At 56.5% G+C, this 18157-nt stretch overlaps 1 protein-coding gene across 3 annotated transcripts in view; it reads left to right on the plus strand.

The window, feature by feature from the left end:
- Positions 1-16831, plus strand: part of LOC111185192 (phospholipid-transporting ATPase ABCA3) — a 44794-nt gene extending 27963 nt beyond the window's left edge. For all 3 annotated transcript variants that reach the window (XM_022594566.3, XM_022594564.3, XM_022594565.2), the window contains 16 exons: positions 554-704; positions 2959-3057; positions 4203-4386; positions 5160-5463; positions 7723-7996; positions 9690-9894; positions 10251-10470; positions 10742-10900; positions 11178-11350; positions 11965-12093; positions 12203-12397; positions 14135-14322; positions 14796-14966; positions 15216-15406; positions 15550-15623; positions 15998-16831. In XM_022594566.3, coding sequence (XP_022450274.1) covers positions 554-704; positions 2959-3057; positions 4203-4386; positions 5160-5463; positions 7723-7996; positions 9690-9894; positions 10251-10470; positions 10742-10900; positions 11178-11350; positions 11965-12093; positions 12203-12397; positions 14135-14322; positions 14796-14966; positions 15216-15406; positions 15550-15623; positions 15998-16129 — 2849 coding nt within the window. In that variant the 3' untranslated portion in view covers positions 16130-16831. The remainder of the gene's footprint in view (positions 1-553; positions 705-2958; positions 3058-4202; positions 4387-5159; positions 5464-7722; positions 7997-9689; positions 9895-10250; positions 10471-10741; positions 10901-11177; positions 11351-11964; positions 12094-12202; positions 12398-14134; positions 14323-14795; positions 14967-15215; positions 15407-15549; positions 15624-15997) is intronic.
- Positions 16832-18157: the final 1326 nt, after the last annotated feature.

Below are 18157 nucleotides of genomic sequence, written 5' to 3' on the forward strand. Positions count from 1 at the left end.
ACTCATGGTCTAACATGGTCCTGGCATGCCAGGTCACATCCATGTCCCGCCAGCAGAAGGAGCCAATACAGAAGACCAGCACCCCACCCCCAGGACACCCCAGGATTTGCACCCCTCACATCTGCAGCTTCCTCTGACCAGCACACAGCCCTGAAAGCAGAAGGTGACCTAGTATGGTCACCATCAGGCTGGGGGGAGGCTGTAAGAGAGTGGCCTTTGTCCTTAGGTTCTGCTACCGAGAAAGCAGGGAGAAGGGGTTTTGGGGACAATTTGTACCCCAGCATCTGAGACTTGACATCTGAAGTCCAGCTCTGGTTTCATCTCCTTATCATGCTCAGCAGCCCAGGTCCTCCAGCATCTCTCCCCAGCGGGTGGAGGTGGGGTGGCGAGACCCTCAGGACAGTATTGAGGTGCCCTGAGATGCATCAATTCCAGTTCACTTGCCCCAGCTCTGCAGCCCCTTTCCCAGGAGGCTGATCTGCAGGAGCCCGGGGCCCTGGGTGGGCCAGGAGGAGAGTGGGATGCAGCCTCACTGGGCTCCTGGGTGTACCAGGCGCAGGCTACCACATGACGCTGGTGAAGGAGCCTCACTGCAACCCCGAGGGCATCTCCCGGCTGGTCCACCACCATGTCCCCAACGCCACCCTGGAGAGCAGTGCCGGAGCAGAGCTGTCGTTCATTCTTCCCAAGGAGAGCACACACAGGTACATACATGTCCCAGAGAGCGTGGACAGGTACACATCCTAGAGAGACCAAGCACAGGCACGTGTGTGTCCCAGAGCACTCACAGGTACAGATCTGAGAAGGGGGTTCAGGGGCCCTTAAGGGCTCCATGTGTAGAGTCACCCGCCCTGCACCTGTGTGGCTTGGCCAGGGGCACCTCTTAGTTCCTGGGCCTGTGATGGTCGGTATCCAGTGAATCTGCTTGCTGGGCCCAGGGTGCCAGGCCTCCCTGCGCGTCAGGGCTGTACCTGAGAAGGAGAAGAGTGGCTCATCACAGGGTGCTCAGTGCCCTGGTGCCATCCACACTCGGCACGAGGCTCGCTCCTCACACTGCAGCCACTCAGGGTTAGTGTGCAGCTGTGAACTCGTGTGTCTTCTTGGTCTCAGAATCTGAGTCATGAACACAGGCCTCATAAACAGAGCAGACTCCCGGTGTGGGGAGGTAAAAAACAAACTCTTTAAGTCACATTCAGAAACTTCGGAATAGAAGACTTAAAAGTACATTAATCTTGCTGCAATCTGGATTGAGAAATGTGGTTTTAATCACGACAGTGTTCTCTGACTCATTTTTTTTTTAATTAATTAATTTATTTATTTTTGGCTGTGTTGGGTCTTTGTTGTGCGCGGGCTTTCTCTAGTTGCAGCTAGCAAGGGATATTCTTAGTTGCGGTGTGTGGGCTTCTCATTGCAGCGGCTTCTCTTCTTGCGGGGCATGGGCTCTAGGCATGCAGGCTTCAGTAGTTGTGGCTCGCAGGCTCAGTAGTTGTGGCTCGCGGGCTCTAGAGAGCAGGCTCAGTAGTTGTGGTGCACAAGCTTAGTTGCTCTGTGGCATGTGGGATCCTCCTGGACCAGGGCTTGAACCCAGTCCCCTGCATTGGCAGGCAGATTTTTTTTTTTTTTTTTGGCTGCGTTGGGTCTTCGTTCCTATGTGCGGGCTTTCTCTAGTTGCGGTGAGCTGGGGCTACTCTTCGTTGCGGTGCATGGGCTTCTCATTGCGGTGACTTCTCTTCTTGTGGAGCATGGGCTCTAGGCGCATGGGCTTCGGTAGTTGTAGCTTGCGGGCTCTAGAGCACAGGCTCAGTAGTTATGGTGCACGGGCTTAGTTGCTCCGCGGCATGTGGGATCTTCCCGGACCAGGGCTCGAACCCGTGTCTCCTGCATTGGCAGGCAGATTCTTAACCACTGAGCCACCAGGGAAGCCCGGCAGACGGATTCTTAACCACTGCTCCACCAGGGGAGTCCTCTCTGACTTAGATATAGTATAATTTGTTTTACACCTACTCTGTTATCACACACACGCAAATGTGCTAATGCACATCCTTTTAGAAAAATCTTTGTCAACATCTCCAATGACCCCTTAGAATAGATTCCCAATAGTGGGGTAAATTTTACCAGATTCACTTCTGGAAAGGTGATGTGTTTGACTTCCCCAGCAGTAGCATAGGGGAGTGTCCATTTACTCCACAGTTGCCAACTTTGAGTAAAATTTCTTATTAATATTTGTGTATCTAATGGGTGAAAGTGGCACACACACGTGTAATTGGCATTTTGTATTTCTTCCATTCCTGCTGGCGGGAGGTTGACCGCTTCCCATGCTTATTGGGCTATAAGCGTCGCTTCTTCTGCGTGTTGCATGTTCACGGCTTATGTATTAACATCAACCATTTGTGTCGCAACATTTTCTAATTTGTTGCTGCCTTTTAATTTTGTGGGGTTTTTTTCCCCCCTGCAGATGGGATTAATGGGTTATATCTTTTCCTTTGTTATTTCTTCTTAGAAAGTACTTCCCTACCCAATAAGTAAAAGAATATTCATCAATTTCTTTTGGTTTGCTTTGTGATTTCATGTAGGTGTATAGGTATCGAAGAGTGCCTTATAGGCCAACATACTCAAAAAATGTTATGTGTGGGAATTCCTTGGTGGTCTCGTGGTTAGGATTCAGCACTTTCCCTGCTGTGGCCTGGGTTCAATCCCTGGTCGGGGAACTGAGATCCTGCTAGCTGTGCGGCATGGCCAAAAAAAAAAAAAGATTATTAAAAAAGAAATGTTACATGGGGGGAGAAAGGGTGTGCAGGGGAAGAACAAAGCCTAACTTTTTTTTTTTTTTTTGAGAAGGCATCTCAAGGAGCTAAGCTTCCTTTGCTCCTCCCCCGTACAGCACAGAGGTGATTATTTAGAAACAAATTATCTAGAAAGTCACTGAGAAGTGACTCATCACTCGGTCTTTTTCTTCAGGTTTGAAAGTCTTTTTACTAAACTGGAGAAGAAGCAGAAGGAGCTGGGCATCGCCAGCTTCGGGGCCTCTGTCACCACCATGGAGGAAGTCTTCCTGCGGTAAGTAAACGTGCGTCTGCATCTGTCTAGGGCTCAGCCTTGATGATTTTTCCAAAGTGTGATAATAAAGCAATCCCCTTGATTGTCATCTGGAACACCCATCTGAGGTGGACCTACAGCCCGGGGGGGTGGGCAGCAGGGCAGTGGGCCGGCTGTCAGGACCCGAGTTCACATCACAGCCCTATATTAACACTTGCACAGACTCAGCCAGGTTCCTGACACGCGCAGTGACTCAGACAGCAGAGCAGCCGAGCTCTGATCACTGGAAACTCCACTCCCACGTTGTGAGTGTGTTGGCATCTTCCCTGGGGCCCCTCCCGGGAGCACCTCAGCAGCATCAGGCTGGCCAAGCTCCTCTCAGGTCTAGGTAATGATCCCAGAGTGTGTTTCCATCTTTGATGAAGATGTGAAATTTAGCCTTCACCCCTTAGAACTACGGGGTGAGCTCCAGACGGTTAATACATTGGTCAAACATTGCTTGAATGCTTTATTTAGCAGATACAGTGCTAAGAACAAGAAATACAAAAACTGTGAGATAGATGTTTTTCCTTGAGGATCGCATACCCTACAGGAGGCAACAGGATAAGTGAATATAAGTATAGTGCCGTTTGAGTCGGGTGGCTCCCTGGCTTCGGTGCGGCGCCAATACCAGGCTCCGCCACAAGGCCTGGCAGCCTTACCACCCACCCGCCCTCCATGCACCCGTCTCTGTCGCACCTGTCCCAGTGTTGCCCCTTCTGGAACACACTCTTCTGCTCCCTGGTCTCAGAGTGACAGTGAGCACCCCGAGCCGCGGTGTCCTGTATTGTGACAAGCCCTCCTGGTGCTGCCATCGTGCCTCAAGCCCCATCCTGTCCCTCTGGAAAGCCCGGGTTATAAATGCTGACTTCGATCAGTCTCCCTGGAAGACCAGGAGGCCCCCATGGGCAGGGCCCTGTCTAGTTGTCTCTCTCCTGGACTTTGCTTGGCTGCCATAGCTGGTGTCCTGGAGATACTTATCGATGAATGAGTGAATGAACAAATGAAGTCCCAGCTGATGGAGCAGATGGCGCTCTGCTTTAGTGCCCCTGACAGTCGCCCGCCTTTGCTGCCCCTCTCCCTCCCCGAGGAGCCGAGTTGTGACTGGGCCTCCATGTCTCGACCAGGGTCGGTAAGCTGGTGGACACCAGCATGGACATCCAAGCCATCCAGCTCCCTGCCCTGCAGTACCAGCACGAGAGGCGGGCGAGTGACTGGGCCGTGGACAGCCACCTGTGCGGGGTGATGGACCCGACTGACGGCTTCGGCACCCTGATTGAGGAGAACACTGCCGTCAGGCTCAACACCGGGGTGAGACTGCGCGACCTCGAGCACTGCATGCGTTAGAGGCCGCGGGGGCAGATGTGAGCATAGGGAGGGTCAGCACTCTGGGAAGAGGGCAGATTACAGCTCGTGCTCCCATGGGCTGGCAGGCAGAAGGAAAACCCGGAACATTTTAGTCGAGCACCTGTCGTTTCTCGTTGTTCTAACCTGGCCACTCACAAATAAGGGTGAACACTGCTTATAAGGCTAACAGTGCCCCGTGTACCGAGAGCTTAGAGCTTGCTATGTGCCCGGCACCCAGTGAGACAGAGGGCAGCACCGGTCCCATTTTACAGACAGGAAGCTGAGGCCTGGGCCAAGGTCGAATGGGCAGCACATGGCGGAGCTGGGCTCTGGTCCCTGCCGGCCTGACCTGCACTTAGAGGACAGTGAAGGGCTGAGCGTGGGGAATATAGGCAGTGGGGGGAGGTTTGTCCATTTCCTCTGCTGTGAGGTTGGCCAGAGTCCTCTGACCAGGAGCATGGGGAAAGCAGAGGCCTCAGCTCCCCTCTGGGATAGCAGAGGTTCCCTTAACCTCCTTCGATGGTGGAATAGTGCCTGCCCTGCCGCCACAGCTGATGTGAGACCCCCCAGGGCCCATTTGGGACCTATGGGGATGTGTTCTTGTGAGTCTTCCATGTCATCGACTGGGCCCCAGAAGAAGCCCTGGCTCATGTGCAGACCGTGCCTGCTGCTGGAGGGCGGGGTCAGGCACTGGCTCTGTGGTGGCGGTTGTATCACCCTCATCCCCTCTGTCGCAGCTGGCCCTCCACTGCCAGCAGTTCTGGGCCATGTTCCTGAAGAAGGCCGCATACAGCTGGCGGGAGTGGAAGATGGTAACGGCCCAGGTCCTGGTCCCTCTGACATGCATCACCCTGGCCCTCCTGGCCATCAACTACTCCTCCGAGATCTTCGATGACCCACTCCTGAAGCTGACATTGGCCGAGTATGGCAGAACCATCGTGCCCTTCTCAGTTCCAGGGACCTCTCGGCTGGATCAGCAGCTGTCAGAGCATTTGAAAGACATGCTGCAGGCTGAGGACCAGGAACCTCGAGAGGTGCTGGGTAAGGGGTGTCCCCAGGCGGCTTGGGGCCCAAGTTGTGCTGTCAGATCCTGCCTCTCAACCAAGACACTGTGGACATTTGGGGTGGTTCTTTGCTTAGCAGCATTCCTGGCATCACCCCACTCCAGACATTGCCAGGTGTCCCCTGGGGGAGAAAATCTTTGCCCTGAGTCAAAGGAAGACAAAAGTCCACGTCTCTAGGGCTAAACTATGTCCAGGCAGTCATTTACAGAAGTCAGATTCTTCAGGACCATTTACAAATGAAATATAAAACCTCAGCAATGTTTACGTTACCTTTTTTTGTTTGAGAGAACGGTCACGATATGCCTTATGTGACATGGTGTTTTCTTACCACATCCTAAAACTGAAACTATCTCGTGTCCCTGGCGGTGGCAGTTGGACACTGCCCTGGCTTTAGAGCAGGCATCGCACTCTAGTTAAATGGAATATGCTTGAAGTTTTTCACGGTTTTCTGCTCCCCTCCCACTTCCTGGCCAGCAGCTTTGAGGTTCAGCACGCTGATTGTTCCAAAATCTTGGCAGGAATCAGGTTCCTCTTTAGGAAAATGTCGAACGTGTCGACGGCCTAGAGCAGGCCGGCACTGCCAGGGGCACCGCTGCCAGAAGGAGCTGCTGCAGCCAGAGTCCCTGCTTGGCCTGCCAGCGATCAGGGCCCTGAGTAGCCCTACTGACAGTGGTGGGCACCTTGTTTGTCACCCCCATTCCATCCCATCTTGTTTTCTGGCTGTCACTCAGCCTGGTGTGAAGATTTCAGGGCTGTCATGGTGCGTGGTGGCTCCAGGGATTTAGAACAGTACCGTAGATGCCCGGGCCTGGGAGGGTGTGGAAGGCCAGACTGCCTGCTCCCTCATGGAGCGTGGGGACTTTCAGTCCTGAGCACCTTACTGTGGGTGAATTACACTGCACCTAACGCATCTGACCCTTTTCCTTGTGTGCCAAGAGCCACAGCAGACCTTGCCAGGAGCCTCTATAACTGTCTCCATTAGGATTCACCAACGGGTCCCTGTCCCCTCGCTGACACTGGGGTCCCACAGTGTGGGTGTCATCGCTGTCCCCAGGCGACAGCTGAGTGAGAGGCAAGGCGGGAGCAATGAGCATGTGTGAGATGCTTGTTCCCTGCAGCCGCGCGGCCAGCTCTGGGCTGGGCAGTGTGTGCTCGTGAGCTAGTGGAACTGAATGCCCCCAAGGTCACTCGTGGGTGGGCAGCTGACCCCACACCCATCAGAACCCCCACTTGCTCTGTGCCACAGCTAAGGAGCAAAGTGACGGGCCTGGCATGATTAGGATTCTGTTGCTGCCCTTGGGTTGCAGGAGAATGCCAGGCATATGGGCTGCCCAGAACCCAACTGCCCAGAGAATCTGGTGTGAAGTGGAGATTCGTTGGAGCTCATCCGCGTGCCAAGAGAACAGCTCTTTCTCCCAGGGCCTTCTCCCTCAGGCCACTATTTTTAAAAACTCTTTTTTTTTTTTTTATGATTATAAAAGGGTACTTACGGGCTTCCCTGGTGGCGCAGTGGTTGAGAGTCCGCCTGCCGATGCAGGGGACACAGGTTCGTGCCCTGGTCCGGGAAGATCCCACATGCCGCGGAGCGGCTGGGCCCGTGAGCCATGGCCGCTGAGCCTGCGCGTCCGGAGCCTGTGCTCCGCAACTGGAGAGGCCACGACAGTGAGAGGCCTGCGTACAGCAAAAAAAGGGGAAAAAAAAAAAAAAGGGTACTTATTCCTTCTATGAAAACTGGAAAAACAGAGACATAGAGGGTAGCCCCTCACCCACCCCCGTGGTCCTGAGGGCTGGTCCAAGCCCACCTAGGGCCACCCGTCCCTGCACCTGACTGGGAGCTTCACCCTTCAGGCCGCTCAGAGGTTTCCACAGCTCTGACTTCTGGACCCTCACCTCCTCCTGATCCAGCCTCTTCCTGCCACGTTGACCCTGGCCCAGGTCCGGGCCTGTATCTCTGAGAGGCCCTTTAGTGTGTGTATGTGTGTGAACAGGGGGTTTGTGGGGGAGAAGGAAGAGCCTGCCCTGCCACTCAGCTCCTGTGGCTATGGGGGTGTCCCCCCCGAGGCCTGCAGCCCTAGGTCCTGCTGCTCCCACCGCGTGGCCCCATGGTCCGTGGACAGCGTGCGGGTGGAAGGTGATGCATCCTTTCTGCTGTTCCTCCGGCCCTTCAGAGCCCCACAGAGCAGGGCCTCGGAGGGGGACGCAGGACGCTGCTGACTCTGCCATTGCCCACCCCCAGGTGACCTGGAGGAGTTCCTGATTTTCAGGGCCTCGGTGGAGGGGGGCGGCTTTAACGAGCGGTGCCTGGTGGCGGCATCCTTCAGAGACGTGGGCGAGCGCACGGTGGTCACTGCCCTGTTCAACAACCAGGCGTACCACTCGCCGGCCACCGCACTGGCCATCGTGGACAACCTTCTGTTCAAGCTGCTGTGCGGCCCTCAGGCCTCCATCATGGTCTCCAACTACCCTCAGCCCCGGAGTGCCCTGCAGGCCGCCAAGGATCAGTTCAACGAGTATGTGCACTGTCCCCTCCCGCCCTCAGGACCCCATCCCCGCATGGTCAGGACCTGGCCCAGCCCAGTCAGGACCCTGCTCCCATCAGGTCGGGACCCCGCACCAGGCCTGACCACCTCGGGCACTGCCAGGGACCCCCAAGGGCCACGGCGGTAAAAACAGCATTGTTTCTGCCCTCAGGAATCTCCCAGTTCTTGGCTGGGGACTCCTGCCCCACATCCTTCTCGGCCTTCCACACTCAGCCTTCCCTTGGACAGCAGATAAGCTGGTGAGACCACAGCCCCCATACACCCAGGCCCCACGGGAGACTCCTGAGGATTTGGAGGGCCGTGCCCTCTCCCCAAATCTGCACCCGGCTCTTGCTGGCCGCTGCCCCTGGGGGATCCGAGTGTCTGCTCCCGTCCAACCTGCAGCACGCAGCTGTTGTGTGTGTTGCTGCCCCTCGGTGGCCTCGAGTCAGGGAGCCCATTGGGCATCTCTGTCTTTAGGCCTGTCACACCATCATGTGTGTGGGACTCTCCCTCTTCCTCGTTGCAGAGTCCCCAGACCTCTGGGGACCGTCCAGAGGAAGCCAGAAAAATCAATGAATTTCAGAACAATCATCCCACCTCAGGGCAGTTAATCATTGGGGGGCGGCTTCATCCCCACTTCCCATTTTAGACTGTGCCCTGGCCCTCTAGTGTCTCCCTCCCCCTCTGCTCCCTCCCACCCCCACCACGGAAGCAGAGACACAGCGGCGGTCCTCTGTTCTCGCCATGCTGGGGATCAGGCTGAGGAGCTGGGCTTAGTAGGGTGACAGCGGACAAGGAACAGGAGTTTTTGTTTTGTTGTAACAGCTCTAGGAGATATAATCCACCTGCCATACAGTTCACCTGTTCACGGTGTACAACTGAATAGTTTCTAGTGTATTCAGAGTCGTGGAGACATCACCACAATATAATTTTATTGAACGTTTTCATTATCCCTGAAAGAAACCCCAGGACCACTGGTAGTCACTCCCCATTCCTCTTTCCTCCAACTCTAAGCAGCCAGGAGTCTGCTTTCTGTCTCCGTGGATTTGCCTGTCCTGGACATTTCATGTAGATGGAATCAGATACCACGTGTGTGGCCTTTCATGACTGGCTTCTTTCACTCTCGAGGCTCATCCACGTTGTGGTAGCACTTCACTCAGTACATAGCATCCATTTGTCCCAGCACCATTTGTTGAACCTTTCGTGTTGTGGGATGTTTTAAGCTACCGAAGAATAATGCTGTCAGCGCTGGTTTCTGGAACATGTTGCTGGCACCTGAGTGTCCTGCCCACTCAAGAGCGGGGAGACGGCCACCACCCTGATACTGTGCCCGACAGCGGGTCTGACTGGGGCAGCCAGAGACAGCGAGGTGGAGGTCTCAGATCCATACCTTAGGGTCTGTGGGAGTGGGTGGCACGGGGACAGATTGAAGGCAACTGGGAGAGTGGCACTGCCGTCATTGGGGATAGGATGTCCAGAGGAGGAGCTGTTCTCAGGGGGATGGAATTTTCCTGGTGCAGAGACCCTGAGGCTCTCATGTTCTCCCTTAAACCCTTTAGTGGCTGGGCCACTGCATCACCTGCTTTGGACAGTAGTGACCCAGCACTTGATACCCCCACCTTCCCAGACATGCTGTGCTCTGTCCCTGACCTGTCGGTGCGCCCCCTCCTCACCCCCACAGGGGCCGGAAGGGATTCGACATCGCCCTCAACTTGCTCTTCGCCATGGCGTTCTTGTCCAGCACGTTCTCCATCCTGGCGGTCAGTGAGAGGGCCGTCCAGGCCAAGCACATGCAGTTTGTGAGCGGAGTCCACGTGGCTACTTTCTGGCTCTCAGCTCTGCTGTGGGACCTCATGTCCTTCCTCGTCCCCAGTCTGCTGCTGCTGGTGAGCTGCATGGTACTGGGGCCCTTCCCCCACGTGTCCAGGGGGCTTGCCTTGGGGACCCTGCGTGGACTGAAACCAGCCTGGGGTCCATGCTGGCAGCTCAGCCCCCGTTGTGGGAGGAGATTGGGAATGCCCTGGCAGCCCCCCTCGCCTGTCTGCACACCCCCAACCTCTGCCCCACTTTGGTAGGTAGGGCCCAGGAGCAGGTGCCCTGGTGGACAGCTCCCTATTTCCTCAGGGAGGATGCCAGGAGAGCCTTGGAGGTGGGTGGGGGGCAGACACGGCCAGAGGGGCTGATGGGCCTGGGCTCATGTGCCCCCTGAGGGCACGCCGGCCACCTGTCTGTGCTGCTGCAGGTGGTGTTCAAAGCCTTCGACGTGCACGCCTTCACGCAGGACGGCCACGTGGCCGACGCCCTGCTGCTGCTCATGCTCTATGGCTGGGCCATCATCCCCCTCATGTACCTGATGAGCTTCTTTTTCTCGGGGGCGGCCACTGCCTACACGAGGCTGACCATATTCAACATCTTGTCGGGCATCGCCACTTTCCTCGTGGTCACCATCATGCGCATCCCAGGTGGGAGCTAGGAGACCACCTCCCTGCACTCCCATCCCCGCACCCACAGAGCCGCTCAGCCCGATGGGGGAGGCCCAGATGGGGGCACCGGGCAGGCCGGTGGGGCCGCCTGCCAGAGGTGCTGCCCCGGAGCTCTGGTGCCTGATCCCCGGGGGAGGCACAGCTGGCTATGCAGGGAACTCCGGAAACCTGCCCTTCCCGATTGCTCTGTTCTTGGAGGCAGGTGCGGTGTGTCCTCCAGCGCTGACTTGTCTGTGCCTCCTCCCCACAGCGGTCAAGTTAGAAGAACTTTCCAGAACCCTGGACCACGTGTTCCTGGTGCTGCCCAACCACTGTTTGGGGATGGCGGTCAGCAGCTTCTACGAGAACTACGAGACAAGGAGGTACTGCACCTCCTCCGAAGTGGCAGCCCACTACTGCCGGAAACACAGTGAGTGTCCAGGCCTCTCTTGGGACAGCCTGTCCCCCATCACAGGCACAAGGGCCACCTCGCATGGTGAAGCCACCAAAATGCAGGAGATGCTTGGGGCCCCCGTGTGGCAGTGACACACCCTCGGAAGCCCAGTGGGCCCCGCGCCAGCGCATCCTCCACCCTGGGGGCTGAGCGCAGGCACCTCACGGTCCCAGAGAGAGGGTCGTGGGCTGGGACCCTGGAGGGGAGGGGCGCTCAGGGCATGGGCACAGCACCCTGTCCCTTGCTTACATAGACATCCAGTACCAGGAGAACTTCTATGCATGGAGCGCTCCAGGGGTTGGCAGGTTCGTGACCTCCATGGCTACCTCAGGGTTTGCCTACCTCACCCTGCTCTTCCTCATTGAGACCGATCTGCTGTGGAGGCTGAAGGCCTGCCTGTGTGCCTTCCAGAGGAGGCGGGCGCTGGTGAGTGGTTCCGGGGCCCCCGTCTGGCCTCTGGCTGCTCTGCATTGGGCGCCCTCCAACTGAGGGTGGGCTCCCTTGAGGCCACCACACAGGGAGGGCCTCAGCACTGGCCACAGCCTGGCTGCGCGTCCACCGGCAGCGCTCACAGCCTGGGAGGGGCTGCGGCCTCACCATCCCCAGGGGCTCTCTGTCCCAAGACCCTGAAGCCATGGAGTCGAGGGAGCCTGGGGCCTCAGGGACCACGGTCTCAGTGGAGGCGTGTGGACTGGGGCGCCCTCATGTTTGTCACATACATTCTCTCCCTAAATAAACAAAACCTGTTGAAACAGCATTGGATGGACAGGAACCCTGGGCTAATTGGGGCTAAGGTATTATGACTTTTCTAAGAAAAGGGGTTTCATGGTTTTCTCCATGAGTCCTGCACCGTCCTTGTCCCTCAGGTAGTTTGTGTCTCCTCGAGGCAAATGTTAGCCCTTACAGCTGCCCAGCTCTCCTTGTGGGAGGTCTGAGTCGGCACACGTGGGGATGAGCTGGGGTGAGTAGTTTAGCCCTTCCTCCCATGGGGAAGGACCGCTCTGTTGGGAGCTCACTCTGGTGGTCTTACTCTGGAACAGACAGAAGTGTACACCCGGACGTCGGCGCTTCCTGAAGACCAGGATGTGGTGGATGAGAGGAACCGCATCCTGGCCCCCAGCCTGGACTCCCTGCTGGACACGCCTCTGATTATCAAGGAGCTCTCCAAGGTGAGGCAGGCCCTCCCTCTGCGGGTCTACCCCCCGGCCCCCCCACCCAGCTGGCTCCCGCTGTCCGCAGGCCTCCCCACAGCTGTGTTTTCTCCTGGGCACTGTGCAGGTGTATGAGCAGCGAGCGCCCCTCCTCGCCGTGGACAAGGTCTCCCTCGCAGTCCAGAAAGGGGAGTGCTTCGGCCTGCTGGGTTTCAATGGAGCCGGCAAAACCACGACTTTCAAAATGCTGACCGGGGAGGAGACCATTACTTCTGGGGACGCCTTTGTTGGGGGCTACAGCATTAGCTCTGACATCGGGAAGGTGGGTACAGCCAGGGAGGCAAGAGGAAGGGCACCCGGGAGGTAGGGATGGGGCTTGTCTCTGGCTCATGGTTCATGGACAGCAGGACGAGGCAGTGACCACGGCCAAAGGTAAGCAAGTGATGAGGAGAAGACTGAGGAGATTACAGCCCCCTCGGCCAGAAGGGACCAGGCCTGGCAGGCGGGCCGAGACCGGGTCCCTCCCAGAGAAGCGGCTTCTCTGGACCTGGGCACAGAGTGGCACCCACAGAACTCTGCCCACTGGAAAGAACTCTAGTCTGTGCGCGTAGATTTATAATAATGGTGTTCTGGGCTGTTCAAACCAGGCGTTCCACTGAGAACCAAAAGCAGGATAAAATGTTAATGACAAACCACATGGTTAAGAGCATCTAAGAGCCCGAGGCATGGTGAAGACCTCCGCAATCTGCAAGCCCCGAGAGGCTCCACTGGAGCGCCCCTGCACAGAGGGCGCTGTGGTCCCAGTGACTTGGTTTAGGGACCTTATCGAGTGTATGGGGCAGAAACAAAGGGCCACCCCTGTAGGTTAGGATGAAGCAGGCCACCCTCCTGCTCTCCCTACCCCCAGGGATTGCATGGACGGTTTCCCGTGTGCTGAGCAGGGCAGGGGAAGGAACAGAGAAGATGCCTGTGCCTGGGAATGACTGCATCTCCTGAACTGGCAGCAGGGGCTTCCAGGTGGCTCTGCCCCCACACTGCAGCTCACACCCTCTCTGCAGGAAGGCTTTCATCCTAGGCCTCCAAGAGCCCCTCGCATAGTGCTTCAAGGCCTGTGAGCAGTGCACAAGCAAAGCAAACAAAGACAAGGTGCTGTGGCTGGAGCCACAGACACAAGGGCTCCACAGCAGGACAAGCCCACCGCTTTGGATTTGCCATTACCAGACCCAAATTATAAAACAACTGTGTTACTATGTTCAAAGAAATAGACAAGATTGAAATTATATGCAAGGAAGGGGAAACTGTAAATGTGATCTAGGAAATGGAGGCAAGGTGAGAAGCCTGAAATACGTTTAATCTGGTTCCCGCAAGAAAGGAGAGAACGGGGGGAAGGTAGTAACTGCCATGGTCATGGCCAAGAACTTTCCCAGACCAATTAAGAACAGATTCCGGAAGTCTAAGAACCCCAAAGAGGTTAAAGAAAAAGAAACCATATCTCTGGAATCCACAGAAACCAGGCTTGCCTGTCCCCACCAGCTGCCGAATGTGGCTGGAGGTGGAGGCCTGCCACGCAGCATCCTGGCTGTGCTGAACATAGCCACTTGCTCCAAGACCAGCTACCATGCCATCTGCCCAGGTGACACCCCACCCCAAAGGTGTTGCCAGCAAACATCTCTTAACAGAGGAGGAAAAAGAAAGGTCCCAGCACACAGATGTTTGTCAAGCGTCTAATGAACGGGTATCTGTCAGCTGTAAAGCATTGCATGGACACGGTCACTTTGTATAATCAATGCATTCTTGTACCCGTCTGCCCCTGTGCTGCCCGGGGTAGACTGGTCTCTGGCCTGTCTCTGACCCCTGGGTGGGGGGCAGTCTGGGTCCCGGTGCCTACCCGGCCACTGAGCCAGCCGAGCCCCTCCAGCAACCCCAACAAAGTGCTGCTTGGCAAACTTTGGCAGTGGGAGGCCGCCAGGGCCTGTGCACCAACTGAGGGACCACCCTAGACAGATCCCCTGAGAGAAACCCTCTGACCTGCTGTCTCCTGGCTGTGCTCCAACCCCAGATGCGGCAGCGGATTGGCTACTGCCCCCAGTTTGATGCCCTGCTGGACCACATGACGGGCCGGGAGACACTGGTCATGTACGCCCGGCTCCGGGGTGTCCCCGAGTGCTACATCGGTGCCTGTGTGGAGAACACGCTGCGGGGCTTGCTCCTGGAGCCGCATGCCAACAAGCTGGTCAGGACATATAGGTGCGCCTGCGTCCCAGCCCCTGCCCTGCCCCCCGCCTCAGTGACCTCAGGCCTTCCCAGGGTGGAGTCAGGCTCTCCATTACCATAGAGCCAGGGGCACTCGGGTCAGGGGCTGGAGCTCCCACCCATCATTCCAGGATCAGTGAGGATTTGGCAGCATGGCCCAGGCAGGTCCAGATGAGAGGGGCTGCCTCTCAGGTTCCTGCCACCTGGAGGCACAGCCAGGACCTCCTGTCAGGCCCCCTTAGATGCAGACAGGTGGTGTTACTGCTCTGTGTGGGGCTGTGGACCGACCCCCTGGGCACAGCTCCCTCTAGGGCTTCCTCCTCTATGAAGTGGGCTTTCCAGGCATGCTCACCTCATTCTTCCTCACCTGAGACACTCTGCCATCACTGGGCCCGGTCCTGTGCTGGGACCCGGGGAGCCCACGCTAATCATCCACCTTGCCTTCCCCTGCACCCCCTCTGCCCCAGCGGCGGCAACAAGCGGAAGCTCAGCACCGGCATTGCCCTTCTTGGAGAGCCAGCAGTCGTCTTCCTGGATGAGCCGTCCACTGGCATGGACCCCGTGGCCCGGCGCCTGCTCTGGGACACCGTGGCAAGGGCCCGCGAGTCTGGAAAGGCCATCATCATCACCTCCCACAGGTAAAGCCAGGACCGGGGCTGTAGGAGGGGTGGGCCGGGAGGGGTTGGGTGGACAGAAGACCTGTCAGCATCTGGTGAAGAGTCTGAGGAGAATCCCTAGGCTCTACCATGTGGGCCACATCCTGAGCATGGGAATCAGGAACAGCCTGATCTGGGCATCAGTACTTTCCCATGTGCACAGCTTTTGATGTGGAGGGTGGGCATCAGCATTCCCCAGTGCTATATCAGGCCTCCACTCCCTCTCCCCAGCATGGAGGAGTGTGAGGCCTTGTGCACCCGGCTGGCCATCATGGTGCAGGGTCAGTTCAAGTGCCTGGGCAGCCCACAGCACCTCAAGAGCAAGTTTGGCAGTGGCTACTCCCTACGGGCCAAGATCCGGAGTGACAGGCAGCAGGAGGCCCTGGAAGAGTTCAAGGCATTCGTGGACCTGACCTTCCCAGGTGTGTGCTGCTGTGCAGAGGTCATCTGTGCGTCTGTCCATCCCTGACCCCTGGGACGAGGGCTACAATTCCAGGGGCCTGGGCCGCCCTCCCCTGGCCATCCAGCCCAGCCCTCAGGGGGACACGGTCTCTCCTTTGTGCAGGCAGCGTCCTGGAAGATGAGCACCAAGGGATGGTCCATTACCACCTGCCTGGCAATGACCTCAGCTGGGCGAAGGTGAGCTTGGGCCCCACTGGACCTCCAGCAGTTGCTCCTTCTCCAGCCAGTTGTTTCCAAGGAGGAATCACTTTCAGTTTCTGCTCTAACACTCACCCTAATATTTGCTAGGTTTGGGGGTTTATACCTCAAATATCTGAGTTGGAAAAAAAATGGTGCAAAAAAGGAGACTGGCCCAGAAAGGTAACACGTCTTGCCCAAAGGTCATACTCTGAGCTGGGAAGAGTCAGGAGGAAGCCTGGTGCTGGGGCCTGCTCACCCCGTGCAGGGGTAGGATCTCTGGTGACCTTACCATCCCCTATGGCCAGAGGAGTCCCAGACCAGCTGAGGAGCCAGGCCCTGCCTTGTTAACAGTGGCTTTTCTGCTTCCAAAGGTGTTTGGTGTTCTGGAGAAGGCCAAGGAGAAGTATGGCATGGACGACTACTCTGTGAGCCAGATCTCGCTGGAGCAGGTCTTCCTGAGCTTCGCCCACCTGCAGCCACCTGTTGAGGACGAGGGGCCGTGAGGAGCCGGGCTCACGGATGGGCATCCTCTCTCGCTCCGAGTTCACCTCATCCTGCACCTTTATTTCTGATCACTGTTTTCTACAATGGATTCAAGAATCGAGGCACAGTATGGACCGGGTGTGTCGCGCCCTCACGCCGGGAAGCAGCATGGGAATGTCCGCGTCTCAGGCATTCTGAAGCCCGCTGTCCAAAACTCAAGATCCCCACCAAGAGCGTGTCGGGCAGTCTGTGCGGGCAGGCTGCGGGGTCTGGGCGGAGAGCTGTCCCGGAAGGGGCCTCACTGACCCAGGGGTCAAGAGTACCCAGCCATATCCCTGCATTTGCACCTGGCACGGAGCTTCCCAGGGGAGGCCTGCAGGACAGTGGGCATCGGGCTCACCAGGCTGCCCAGGATGGACAGAAAGATGCCTGTCGCTGTCCTCAGGGGAGATGCAGCTGAATTAGGCACTGAGGTCTTGGTTTCCAGTGCAGCTGGGTGTCCTGGAGTCCCTCTCCTGAGAGGGTGGACACTGCACCAGACAGAGCCGGCCTTGAGCCCGGTGTCATCCCACCAGCATCTTCCAGAGTGACCAGTGAGGGGAGGGGTGAGCCACGGGCCGGGAGGCCAGTTGGGGACCACCATGGGGCTGAGCGGCCACCCATGGAGGGCACACCTAGTGCGTGGTGACTGTCCGCAAAATAAAGGCTGGGAGGGAACATGACCGTGGTCTGTGAGTCACGAGGTGGGCCCGTGGGCCCCGTCACCCAGCGCAGTCCCAGCACGAGCCTCCTGTATCAAGTTCCAGACAAAAACAAGTGCTCGTTTTTCCCGATATGTAGTCAATTTACAGAACTTGCTGCTGTGGAATAAGCCAAAAATGCAAGTGCACAATCAGGGTAGCTAAATGGCCACCTGGAAGACCCTTCGTCCAGGGTGAGAAAAGAGGCATGTAGGGTTGGCAGAGGAGGGTGTGGAGGTGGGTGGGCAGGAGGCCTTTGGCTCCAGGGCCACTTGGCTTTACACCATTTTCCAGGAGAGTTTTCTTCAGCATCAGCTCCCTTTTATTAATAAGACACACTCATTTCTTATGGCTTTTTTTTTTTTTTTTTTTTGCGGTACGCAGGTCCCTCACTATTGTGGCCTCTCCCGTTGCGGAGCATAGGCTCCGGACGCACAGGCTCAGCGGCCATGGCTTACGGGCCCAGCCGCTCCGTGGCATGTGGGATCTTCCCAGACCGGGGCACGAACCCATGTCCCCTGCATCGGCAGGCGGACTCTCAATCACTGCACCACCAGGGAAGCCCAATGGCTTTCTTTTTAACCTTTTTTTTTTAGTGGTTTGAGAGACGGCAATTTTTATTTGTTTGTTTGTTTATTTATTTATTTATTTAGCTGTATTGGGTCTTCATTGCTGTGCACGGGCTTTCTGTAGTTGTGGCGAGCAGGAGCTACTTTTCATGGCAGTACGCGAGCTTCTCATTGCGGTGGCTTCTCTTGTTGCGGAGCACGGGCTCTAGGCACACGGGCTTCAGTAGTTGTGGCTCATGAGCTCTAGAGAGCAGGCTCAGTAGTTATGGGTCAGGGGCTTAGTTGCTCTGTGGCATGTTGGATCTTCCCGGACTAGGGATCGAACCCATGCCCCCTGCAATGGCAGGAGGATTCTTAACCACTGTGCCACCAGGGAAGTCCTCTTATGGCTTTCTAAATTTCTGTGATTTGAATCTCTGTGCCTTTTACATTACCTTAGAATTCATAGGTTTAGAAAAGACTTGTTTTCATCACTCTGGTTCATTTGGTACAGTTTCAAATTTGCATTTTTATCATTCTCTCAAAGTTTATGAACGTTGCAAATAGTTTCTTGTAGCTCTTTTATTCCCTTTAAGATTCTTCCAACCATCATCATTTAGTTCCATATTATTAAAAAATAACAACAACAACAACTTAGGGGTGGTTGTGGTCCTAATCGTTGCCCAGCAGCAAGCATCTTCTGAGAGGTGGGCTGTGACTTGTCTGCAGGTGTGTGGCAGCTGTAGGTTTACTGGTCAAG

The sequence above is a fragment of the Delphinapterus leucas genome, chromosome 15 (genome assembly GCF_059928025.1).
Source record: "Delphinapterus leucas isolate spDelLeu-1000000601 "Yukka" chromosome 15, BTC_Dleu_Yukka2, whole genome shotgun sequence".
NCBI lineage: Eukaryota > Metazoa > Chordata > Mammalia > Artiodactyla > Monodontidae > Delphinapterus > Delphinapterus leucas.